Source organism: Scatophagus argus, chromosome 9, assembly GCF_020382885.2.
Source record: "Scatophagus argus isolate fScaArg1 chromosome 9, fScaArg1.pri, whole genome shotgun sequence".
Taxonomy (NCBI): Eukaryota; Metazoa; Chordata; class Actinopteri; family Scatophagidae; genus Scatophagus; species Scatophagus argus.
In genome coordinates this window covers 22,698,095-22,710,129 of record NC_058501.1, presented here as the reverse complement: position 1 = coordinate 22,710,129, position 12,035 = coordinate 22,698,095, and the positions used below count along the sequence as shown (strand labels likewise).

The window sequence follows — 12,035 nt, the reverse complement described above, 5'->3', positions numbered from 1 at the left end:
CACGCTGATCAGTGACTCACTTTCTTGGGTGCACCCATTAGGGCTTCTCATTGGCCAGTCAGGGTAGGTGAAGTCCGTATTTGTGAAGACTGCTACATGTTTGTCCTCCAAGCTGGACAGTTTGAGGCTGTGCTCGGTCAACATGACAGTGTGACTAGTGGTACATTAAAGGTGTTTAAAGTTTCTTCCACTTGGCCGGTAACTTCAGGAAGGGCAAAACAGTGTAGGAGACGACAGCACTGACCACTTCAGCCACCGTCCTGTTGTTGATTGTGTGCGCTCAAACAAAACACGATGTTGACCTTCTCTAAAAGGAAACAGCGGTGGCTGAGTCTGCACATATACAAGCCACCAAGATGGCAAACTCTAGTCTCTTTGTTGGCAAAGCAACTGACTACTGTTGTGCAGATTCCTTCAAGGTCTGTGATAATATGGATGCTGAGCACTTTGATCAGGAGTGTATTAAGGCCCTGCTGAAACTGGAATACGTGCCTCTCACTTGGCAGGTGGATGATGTGGTAGATCAGTACCCTGTGCTGAAAAGAGCTGCTCTTGCTGTGCACTTGCCTTTCTTTCACAGTAAATATCACTTCTGTTGCAGTGGGAAGGCAGCAGAGATGCTTGGGGGACTTCCAGCAGGGGTGTGGGGGCTATTGGAACAAGCCGAGGCTTGTTGCTGTCTGCTCGTCCTGCAGTTCTTCATTTAACAGCTCAGCGTGACTGCTTCTCCTGGTTCCACTACTGATGATGATCGCTCCAAACTGATGATAAATGCAGAAAATGTGTTTTGTTTTGTGCATTTTTTCAACAACAATTGCTATCAGTGCCACATTATGTTTGTTATGGCTGCTTCATAATAAAAACCAGCTCGTCCCAGGGAAGGAGTGGCGGACTCCGCCACTAACAAAGACAGCTACTGCTCTATATTGAATCCAGATCGCCTTCCCTCCTCCCAGAGTAGCAACTACCAACAACACAGGACAAAAGTGTGAGTTTATTCATTCACTTAGTCTATAATGGAGACTTGAAAGGAGATAGAGATGGTGCCACATCACCAGTCAGCCTTCATTTTCCCAGGAGATTTTGTGCCCGGTGAATTGCATTGTGAAAGTGAGGTTCATAAGGAACCAGTCGAAACACCAGTGGTGTCATTGTTCTATAGCTACTATACTGTGGCAATGAACATTTAGTTCATAATGATATGTTAACACACGTTAATTCTCATTTAAACAAGGTGCAGTTATTTGCTGACAGATTGCTATTTCTTTTTTAAAAAAATCTACATTAGCACTGGTTAAATGGAGGCTTTTGGAATGAATGTTTCAAATAAACTAATTGTAACAAACAACAGACGCATGGACAGTCCTCAGGTGAATTTCACATTACGTTCCTGTTACGTTTCTGGTCTCTCGTTGGTGTCCCTTGGGTCAACCTCCCACACGGAGGCCAAGACAATCAGAAGGCCTCCTTTGATTTTCTTTCGGGAGCCTCTTTTCTCTCATTTCTCTGTCTCTTCACAATCCTCCAGCTCCTCTTCTCCCTCTGTCCTCTCTTCTGCTGCTGTTGGATGGCTTTGAAAAGTCGAGAGTCTGCCTGTTGATCAGATAGCCCTATAACTAATGAAAAGCGTCATGGAAGTGACAGCAAGATTAATGAAGTATCCTGGGCTGCAGTCGCATGCAGCACACTGGGGCTTTTCCTGCAGGGCTGCCTGCGCTGCTTAACCGCTATTTATGGTGACAAATAATGCCCCATTCTGCCACTGACACCTGCGAGTCAAGGTTAAAAAACATATTTGCCACAGCCGGTGCGCGGTGGAAGACGACAGGATGGGGGAACGGGGATAAAGGAGTGGAGGATGGAAGGCAGGAGGGCGGACAAAGAGGAAGGAGAGGAGAAAGGGAGAGCCGCCTTTTCACATATAGAATAGAATAGAACTTATTTACTGGAGCTGGACTGTTGTCGGGGGGTGGACTGGGAGACTGGGAATTCAGGATTAATTGAAAACATCTGTGCTGTGTGAAATGACCACAGCAGAGGAGCCTGAAGGGGATGATGGAAGAGAGGAATCCCACACAGCACTCGAGAATGTTTATTATATTTGACTGAATTTTTTAATTTATTTTTTCACTCGTGAGGAGACAGCTGATGATGTCACCAACTGTCTGACTGGTTATCTCACTGTGTGTGTGTGTGAGCATGCTCACAGGCAGATATCACTTTGATCAAGAAAGCATCTCATTCGCAGTCGATACCGGCGGGCCTGAGCTCAGGAGCGGTCAATTCTGTCTGACCTTCAGCAGGAGTATTATAGTGAGCCAATCAGACAGAGGGTGTGTATGTGTGTGTGTGTGTGTGTCGAGGCAGAGGTTAAACACGTGGCGGAACACACATCCTCAACATGCATGTACACCACAGCAGAGATGAACACACACATGGCCGTTCCCGTTGAGACCCTCGGGATCGTTTGAGCGTCTGTCATCAATGCTGTACAAACACAGCACATCTGTAAGGGGGCACAGGTGCAAATATGTACACTGTTGTGCTACTTGGATATCCCAAGTTTCAACACACGCATGCTTGTGTACAAAAACACACATGCATGCAGTTTTTGATTATATCAATTAGAAGACAATGCAGTAATAGATGATGGAAGGTGTCTTTTGCTAAATTGACACTGGAGCTCCTGTTTGTGCTCCTTCTTATGTGTTTTTTTGTTTTGAAGCATCACATTCACGTGTACAGACTGCAGCAGTGTGATAGGATCCATTTATGTGAATTGCAGCTTGGAATCACAACCTTACGAATCTTACTTAGAACTTAAAAGTTGAAGCAGAAGACAGTTGTCAGCAGTTGTCTTCTACTTAAGGTCGAGTTAGTAATCGGGCCCACTTTAAAAAACTTGACTTCATTTAAAAAAATAATGCATGGACACACATAGGTTGGAAAATTGAAGACTTTGCTGTGTGTTGACAATACACTGATGATGATATTTTGATACCAGGAAAAAATAACAGTAAAATATGTGTGTGTTCAACACTAGAAACACCAGCACAGCTAACCCAGCATTAACATGCAAGTCGTATCTGGATGAGGAAAAACACACGGTAATGCAATGTGTAACACACATCGGGATGTGCTGAATGGAGCTCATGCGGCTCGCATTTCAAAGGACTTTCAGCCAGGTGTAATCTGTGCGATGTGACACATCCTTAATAACATGAGTCCAACAAGCCACCTAACTTCTCCTCTTCCAGCTAGTTTACACAAGCCAGGGAAAAAATAGCTAGCAAGTCGTACCACGCAAAAAGTAATTTAAATGAATGAATACTGAGATCGTATCACAAATGCAGCCGTAAAAGCCTGTGAGCAGGCAGATCCGGCGCTGCTGCTTCATCCTGATGCACGGCTCGACTCCAACAGAACGACAAAAAAATTAATAACACAAAGGGCTGCTGACAAAAGGCCAACGCAGTTTGTGTGGACAAAGCAGACGAGTCCACTCTTTACACTAACATGCAGTAAATATGCGTCGATTTACCCACCTCTCAGTTTGTGCCGTAATCGTCATCATTGTGCATTCATAATTATATCACAATATAAACCACAAGACAAACACAAGGCCAAATTGGAAAAACCCTGACACAACATTTACTGCTGTCATGACTTTTCTCATCAGCTTAAAGATTCACGTGTGCTGCTGGTAATGAAAAATATCCCAGTCAAATCAAGACTGAGGAGGCGAGACTCTTTTCCTTCCTTCTGAACAGAGTGAGCACAGCAGCTGGAAACGTAATTGTTCCTTGTTCATCTTGTAGCTATGAGTCATCGCCAAAACTGACAATTTTCTTATCAGGTTCGTTTATTCATACGTTATATATAATTTTCATATAATTTATATTTTCCCTGTGTTGCATAAGATGAGGGGGCATGTGTGAATGAAACTGTGCAGTTTTGGTGTGTGTACATTTGTGTGTGCCTTGCAGCTGTTAATGTTTAGCAGAGTCTCTATGTGTATGTATTTGTTCATATGTTTTTGTAAGAGTGGGTGTATATATGTCTGTGTGTGTGTGTGTGTGTGTGTGTGTGTGTGTGTGTGTGTGTGTGTGTGTGTGTGTGTGTGTCTGCGTCTGTGTGTGTGTTTTAGAGCAGCCTGTACACATATCTCTGGTTGAGTTTGTCTTCGTGTGTGCATCTGTATCTGTGGGCGTGTGTAGTAGATACAGATTGTGCATGTTTTGTGCCTGTGTTAGGTTTCCAACAAACCATTTGTGTGTGTGTGTGTGTGTGTGTGTGTGTGTGTGTGTGAAGGCTACAGACAGCAGCAGCAGTGTCTCATGGCTGCAGAAGCAGAGCAGCAGCAGCAGCAGCTGATATCAGCTCCTGTTGAGTCTGATTACAACCAGCCAGAGAGGGAAAAAAAACACGAATCATGAAAAGAAAGTGAGAGAGACAGAGAGACAAAGACAGAGACAGAGAGAGAGAGAGAGAGACAGGGAGAAAGGGTGACTAACTGAGAGCAAAACAAGACAGAAGGGAGCGACATGCAACAAAAAGACAGAAAATGACAGAATGAGTATCATGAACAAAGGGTGCAATGGAAGTGTTAAAGAGGGGGAGGGAGTGAAAGACATAGAAAGAATCAATCAGTGCACTTTCCTGCACTTAAGTAACTGTGTTACTGTCAGCTTTCTGCAATAATCAGATTTTTTTAGCTTCATGTTAACAAGAAACCAGGTTTCCATAACGGTTAGAGAAACTTGATTATCCTGCCATGTTTCTGACTTCAGACTGTGACAGCAGAGCGGAGGGATGCAAGGAAAGAGCGTTACATATAGACAGGAAGTAGCCTAAAAACGTCATTTTAACAGATGCCCATTTGTGAAATTTACATTGTAAGAAAAACAAGGGGTCTCACAACAAGGGCCTGTCCTCTCCCTCCCGGGTATGTCTGAACTATTTTAATCAGCTGCCCTTGTAGCTCAAGTCCTGTGGAGCTCATTGGTTAATTCTTGTCATGTGACCTGTGGTGCTTTTTCTTCTCTTGGAAAAGTTGCAATTGTTGCTTAACTGCGATATTCACTATTCTTTTTGCACTATTTTGGTCTCCTCCATTTCCTGAACGAAATATTTGGCTCTTTAGACGCTAGAAGCTTTGCGGTGTCCATTAGCAAGCTTGCTTAGTTTGTCTGACAGGTGATGTAGATGCTAATGGAAGTTCTGTGTGGGTCTGGCACAACAAACAACACCTTTCACATGTTACGTATCAGTAATTATAAAAACACTAGTGAAGCGGAAGTACTGCCTCCCACTCAGGGTTTGTAGCAGATTTTATGATCACCTGACAGATTGAAAGGCTGTAAGGTGTAGAACTTTGATGCACATGATGGTTTACCTCCTGTGTGATCAATAATGACCAACATAACATGATTTCTCCCGGTAACCTGTTTTTTTTTCTTCTGGTATGCACGGAAACATAATGAGAAAATGAAAGGGAGAAAATGATAAAAGGCAGAAAGGGCAAGTCGAGAAAGAGAAAGAGAAAAAAAAGAAAAAAGGCACTGCAAAGATATTTACAGAGGTGGGAAGAGATAAAGAAGAGAAAGAACTGGGGAGGTAAAGAACAGTCAGAATAAAGAAAAAGAAAAGGAGCGAGCTGGAGATGGAAGCTGGGAATGGGAAATAAGATCAAATAAAGGAGAGACAACAGGGGAAAGCAAGGAGTGAGAGTGAGAGAGAGGCTTGGTTGACACATAAAACAAAGATGAGACACCTTGGGGGGGGGTTTGTGGAGAAGAAGCTGTTGCTGGAAAATGTAGACAGACACCTCAGAGAGGGAAAGGAAAGAAGCGAAGGGGATCCAGTATGTGGAGGGGCCAGACAGGAGGAGGAGGAAGAAGACAGAGGAGGAGGTAGGGGAAGAGCTAAAGAGGAGGGGAGGGGACGAGACAGGCAAGGCAGGACCAGTACGAGGAGAGAGAGGAGAGAGAGGAGAGAGAGGAGAGAGAGGCAGATCCGGAGGTCCACAGACAGCAGCGGCGTGCAGAGTGCAGCATGCAGGCTGGCCATTGACGCTGCTGTTGGATTGAACACACACACACACACACACGCACACACACATACACACACCCCTGAGGAGTGTATGAGACATGCCCAGGCTGCTGTCCATGGACACACACACACCGGCAGGGCACCCGAGAGGAAATACAGCCGACCCCCGAGCCTGAGGAGCGATGGAGAGCAGCGTGTTCTTTGGTGAGTTTGTATGTTTTCTGTTTGAATCTCATTCTCGTGTGTGTGTGGATTCGTCCACCTAAAGTCCGTGTGTTCGTACTTGTTCTGGAAACGCAACAAACACAAGAAGTGCTGGTTTCTATTAAAGGAAAAGAGCGTGAAGTTACACACATAGGAGACCTGTTTGTGTGTGTGTGATGTATTTGCTGCATGTGCTTTATCACAGTCAAATGCAGTGAGTATAAGTGCACAGTCTTCCTCTGCTAAACGGAAATGTCTTCCAGCCTGCCTTTTACTTGCTCTGGGAAAACAAAACAAAAAGAAGAAAAAAAGATGGATTGGAGCTTGTTGCTGCAACAGCATAAAATAAAACATGAAAAAAGAAAGAAAGCGTAAAGTTGCACGCTGAGGGCTCATAAACATGTTGAAAGAACACGACGACCAGGTAAGCCTCTTCCTCGTGTTCGTAGTCCGGGTTACTGGACCAAATCCCAGATGGTTGGGCTGCTGAGAGTCCAAGCTCTGAATTTCCTTGTGGCTGTTTGACCAGCTGACTGGCCGTAAGAATCCAAACGACATCAGAGCTGTCAGCGTCGAGAGCCACTTGACATTCTGTGTGGGATATTTAGACAAATTTGGAGAAAGGTCCCCTCCATTAGGTTTTGTGGAACAGACTAGAGGAGGCTTAGGAGGACTTAATACACGAGCGGCTTCTCATCAAGAGCTCTTCTCATGGCTGGCTTACAGTCACATAATAATTACCAAGGGATCTCGAGTATTTTTTTTTTTTCCCGGGGGTGGGGGCTTTTTTTTCAACCCATGGATTAAAGCAATCTAAAGTTACAGACTGTGGCTTGTAAGAGCGAGAAGGATTTCCTGTTGTTGTAAGAACTGGGGGCAACTGAGTGCAGGAAAGAGTGCTTAAAAAGGAATAAGCTGTCAGGTGCGGAGACAGCTTCAGCTCTGTGAGATCCACCACCGATGGTGGTCAGGTGTGGAGCATCCAGCAACAAAAAAAAAAAAATCACAAAGGTGATGCACATCTGGATAGCTGGATGAGTTCAGCATTTGGCCCTGTTTAACCCAAAGCGATGACAAGTGAAAAATGAGATGTTTCCTGACCTTCAAATGAAGAACATTTCAAGGAGGTCTCAAGGGTTGGCGATGCTTGTTTTGCCTGCCTTTTGGTCAAACAAAGAGCTGTGAACGATCTTATCTCCACCACTCAGTGTAAAACAAAAAAAGCAAGAGGAGGAGGAGTAAAGGTCACCGTTTGTGTACGGGATGTGCATCGTTTTAACATTTATGAGTGCAATCCTGAGTGCACTGCACAGAGAAAATGGTATCCCTTAAAAGATTAACGTGTTGTTCACCAGCTCTGCATTGCTGCTGTTTACCTGGAACACGCTCAAGTGATTAATATCAGGTGACATATCATGACGAGAGCCGGCGACACTCCTGACCTCTTCGAAACAAGGTACCGAAATGGAAAAGAAACCAAGCGGATCAAAAGGAAATGTCCCTGCTGCATTGAAAGCTGTTCGCATACATCAAAAGCAGACGGTGAAATAACCGTAACCCAGCAGGCTAATAGGTCTTGAGTGTGTGTTGCAGTCATATAAGCTATTAGTGCTGTTGAGTCGAAGGCCCGGAGGAAAACTATCCGGTGTGTCTGGCTTTGCGGTCGGCGTTTAGCAGCGCGTAAACGTCTTTCTCTTTAACCTCAGATTACAGAGCGCATGGGGAAGTGATTGTTGGATCTGGTTCAGAGACAGCTGTGTTTATTAGTGAGCTACACTCATGACAGCGGCGAGAGCGACAGTATGCTAACCTGAATGGGATGGAGGCAGCTTGTGTTGTGTAGCTCCGAGCCAGACGCACGCCGTACGCCACGAGCCGGTGAGAAATTATCGAGTTTCACGAGAATACAGAGCTTGTGCTGTAAAGGTTAATTGGAAAATCAGTGAAAGTGTGGCTTCCAGAAAAAAAAAAGAAGGGAAAAGAATGTTTTTAAATTCACCCTCTGTAGTCACTTTGTTCAATTTAATAGGGGTGAAATGATTTTATACTCCTCGCTTGAAAGGAAGTGCTGATCTCAGAGCGTGTTAAGGGTCACCAAACACAATCCGCAATCTCCATGAAAACACAAAGGTGTTAATCACATCAGCAGCGTCATCAGCATACGAATGAATTTCTGTGGGAGTCTGATTTATCTAATAATTGGATTTATGTTTGCTGAGGGGAAATGAAGGGTGTACAAGAGCGATCTTTTTATTTCAAGGCTCTCCGGCTTGCGTGGACTCTCTGGACAGATCTTATCGGAGGAGCAGCCGAGCTCAGGACAGTAAGAGGAGGCGGAAGGTGGAGGAGAGCTGCACAAGATGATTAATTATTAATGCCAGTCGGCGTCCTCCAGACATCATTTTTACTCTCTCCCTCTCTCGACATACTGCTGCGGGAGTAAAAACGCTTGAGTCCAGACAAGTGAATCTTTCAGGAAGGGCAATGCAGGGAACAGTCAGAGTCGGGAAGCACATCATGATACAGTAGCCTCACACACACAAACACACACACACACCCTGTCCAATGAGCTGCTCTTTACGTCTCATACTATATGTGCTGCATCATTAAACACAGCCTCAAAGGGAATGGATAAACAAAGGCCAGCGGGTAAAAACGTTAATCAATTCTGATCCGTTCTAAATATTTCCCGAAGTCAAATCTCATCTCAGTTACACATCATTACACTTCTGGTCAAAGCAGCCAAAAACACATCTAAAAAAAAAGCCCCAGGTTCATGTGTCAACTGGTTTGTGGTAATTTGATTAATTGAAATTATGTTTTAGAATATGCACCCTTAAAGCATAATATCAACTGACGTGATAAGGTCTTCAAAGCTGCATTAATTAGTTTGGTTTGGCCACTAGCAGGAAAAACTCTGAAAGAAAGTGAAAATAACACGTTTAACATATTACAGCCTTAAATTTGGCCTTATAAAATTTATGGCTAATGTGTCAGCACCCAGTGTGCACATCGAGCGGACATGGAGCAACATTAGCATTCATTTGGAGTCATGCTTGTGGCGACATGACAGATTTCTGATTTGGTGTCCACCAAATCTCTGGCCCTTTAGCTGCTAAAGCTATTTGCTAAATGTGTGTCTGACATTTGGTGCTGGACAAGTGGCGTAGAGTGGATTTTTAAAACCAGGTGCCTGTTGCAGCTAGAAATGCTGCAGATGAGAGGGGAAAAAGTAAGTAAAGTTGCAGGCTGAAAAAAAAAACCTCAAAACAAGTCAATGAGCAGAAAGATGCTAAAAAATGATTTTTTATTCATATGAAAATATTGATAAGTGCAGCTTTAAGGTCCTGCTTTATTACCTGCACGGCTAATAGGAATCCAGTAGTTGATTCTAACCTGATGCTCATTCTTGCAGGTAAATCAGGCCATCATCACATCCCATTTTATATGTGAGTGTGTGTGTGTGTGTGTGTGTCGGTCTCAGGTTTGCTGTCCGACAGCTGGAGACAGAAAGTATCCACCCTTTGCAGCTTGTGGTCTAAAATACAAATATGCGGCTATATTTTACATAGACAAACATTTCGCAACCTCAAACACTTATAAACTCACATTTCACCATCACATACTTGCTGTCAGTGGCTGCAAGAGAAGCTCATATAGTGAGAAGTCTTCACATTTCATTCACTGTGTAAACAAACCAGTACTGGGACTGTTATATAAAGAGGGCAACGCTGAGATAAAACCAGGCTTCTCATTCAACTTTTGTATTCTGTTTGTTTTAATCATCTGAATGAAAGCTCCTCCTCGCACAAAAACAGAATATAAGACCAGGCCGAGGACAGCGCTGTAAGTTCCTCTTTTTGTCCATGGTTTTGTGCTGCCACAACTCCCAGGCCGCTCAGACAATCTTCTTCTCGTTATTTTAATGACTCTCACCTGCTGACCTTTCGGCGAGTCTCCTGAGCGCCTCTCGATGCAGAGCGGTGGATGTCAGTGTCAGCTGGAGAGACTCAGACCACCTGGGCTCTGCACACTGCTGGTGCAGTCAAAATTTAGAAGCTGTTGACAGAACTCAAATATTAACATTTTTAGCCAAACTCAAGTCAAATATTGACACTTCTAACGAATTGATAATTACGGATGCCATCTGTGCTTTTCTGCCAAAGCCTGCTGCAACAGGCTTCTTCTGTCTCCGGTGCTGGAGGACGCTGAAGTCGGCAAAGGTCCGGGTTAAAGTTCAGATTATCAGCCGCGGCCTCATTTTTCTGCTGTGCCTTATATTCTGCACTTCTGCTGGTGGTGACAAATGATCGGGCTTAAAAGAGCTGAAACCCCTGCTGCGGGCTGGAATGCGCCTTTTTGTTTGGGCATGTTCGCTGGATTTCAGTCGTCGCATGACTTTTCACACCCGGAGACAACAGGAGAACAACTTGCCTTGTTAAACCTCAAACAGTGTGAGGATTTTTTTAAAAAATGTTTTTCATTTCCACAGCTATTGGCTGGATTGTCATGAAATTTGGTTCAGATATTCATTCCTCTCTTAGATTAAACTCGAAGAACGTGGTTGAAAATTAACAGCATTTCCCTTCAACCTCAGCTGCACTTTGTGTTTCAGTTTCAGTCATCCGTGTCGTTCGGCCGCAGTACTGAGTGTAGGTCGCCCACGTTTTGGCTGCGCTGTAGTTATAAAACTGAAGACAGTGAGATTGATTACCATCGAATCCTACCTGTTTAATCAGATGTGTAATATGGATGACTGAAAAAGCAATAAAAGCGTCCAGTGTGTGGGATTTAGAGGCATCTGCAGCCAACGGCAGCCAGCTGAACACCTCTCGTCTCACCCTCTCATATCAGTGGACTCGGGTCCTGTCTGGAGCCAGTGTTTGATTTGTCCGTTCTGGGCTACTGTAGAAACATGGTGGTGCAATGTGACGGGCTATGAAGAAGGGCTCATTGTTTGTTTTCCGTGAATATACACTATTTTCCCCATTTCTTCCTTTAAATCCTCCTCAATCCTACACAATGGACCCTTAATATTTTGAATATTGTCACATCATACCTGCTAAACATTAGCATGTTAGCATGTTGTCATATAAACATAGCCTCACACAGCTGCTAATGTGGCTGTAGACTTTCGTTTATTCAAAACCGTGATCAGCATATAAAATTTATTGAATTGTTGTGGGCCTGATGAAGCTGTCCACAATATAAAACAAAGTTCAAAGGAGCCCCTCTTTGTGCAGAGTGAAAGCGTAATAATAAGACAACAGTATTACACTGTAGAAAACACAAAAGAGCCTGTTTTGTAAAAGTGCGTAAAGTTTGAATTCAAAACTTACATAAAGTATTTTAAAATTATTGCTATTTTTATTGATGTAAAGGATCTCAAGTGTCAACAGAAAAACTTTACTGTGACTTTCCGTTCAGGGGTGAAACTCATCACCTCTGAGTGATGTGGAAAACTCAGACTTCAGCTGTGGTGACATTTCAGATTCAATCTCCTATCACTCAGCAAACACGGCCCCATCAAACAAATTCACATTTCACTTTGCCACTCTTCATCTGGCTGCAGACTAATCCCACACATCAGCTCTGGTGCGTCTGAATGGGATCTGTTTTGACTGCACGTCACAGCGGCGAATGGCGGGTTTGGCCGAGCGCGAGGTGAGGCGCGCCTGCGGGCTGACGTCAGGCCGGCATGTCGAGAGATGGCATGGTTGGATGATCCCTCCAGAAGGACATGCTTTTGCTAAAGTTGGGACTAGGACGTGCCTCCACAT

At 44.1% G+C, this 12,035-nt stretch overlaps 1 protein-coding gene across 2 annotated transcripts in view; it reads left to right on the top strand.

The window, feature by feature from the left end:
* Positions 1-5,986: 5,986 nt before the first annotated feature.
* Positions 5,987-12,035, top strand: part of znf385d (zinc finger protein 385D) — a 63,437-nt gene continuing 57,388 nt past the window's right edge. For both annotated transcript variants that reach the window (XR_006844312.1, XM_046399446.1), the window contains exon 1: positions 5,987-6,255. Coding sequence is in view for 1 of the 2 variants with exons in the window: in XM_046399446.1 (XP_046255402.1) it covers positions 6,234-6,255 (22 nt within the window). In the remaining variant the exon portion in view is untranslated. The remainder of the gene's footprint in view (positions 6,256-12,035) is intronic.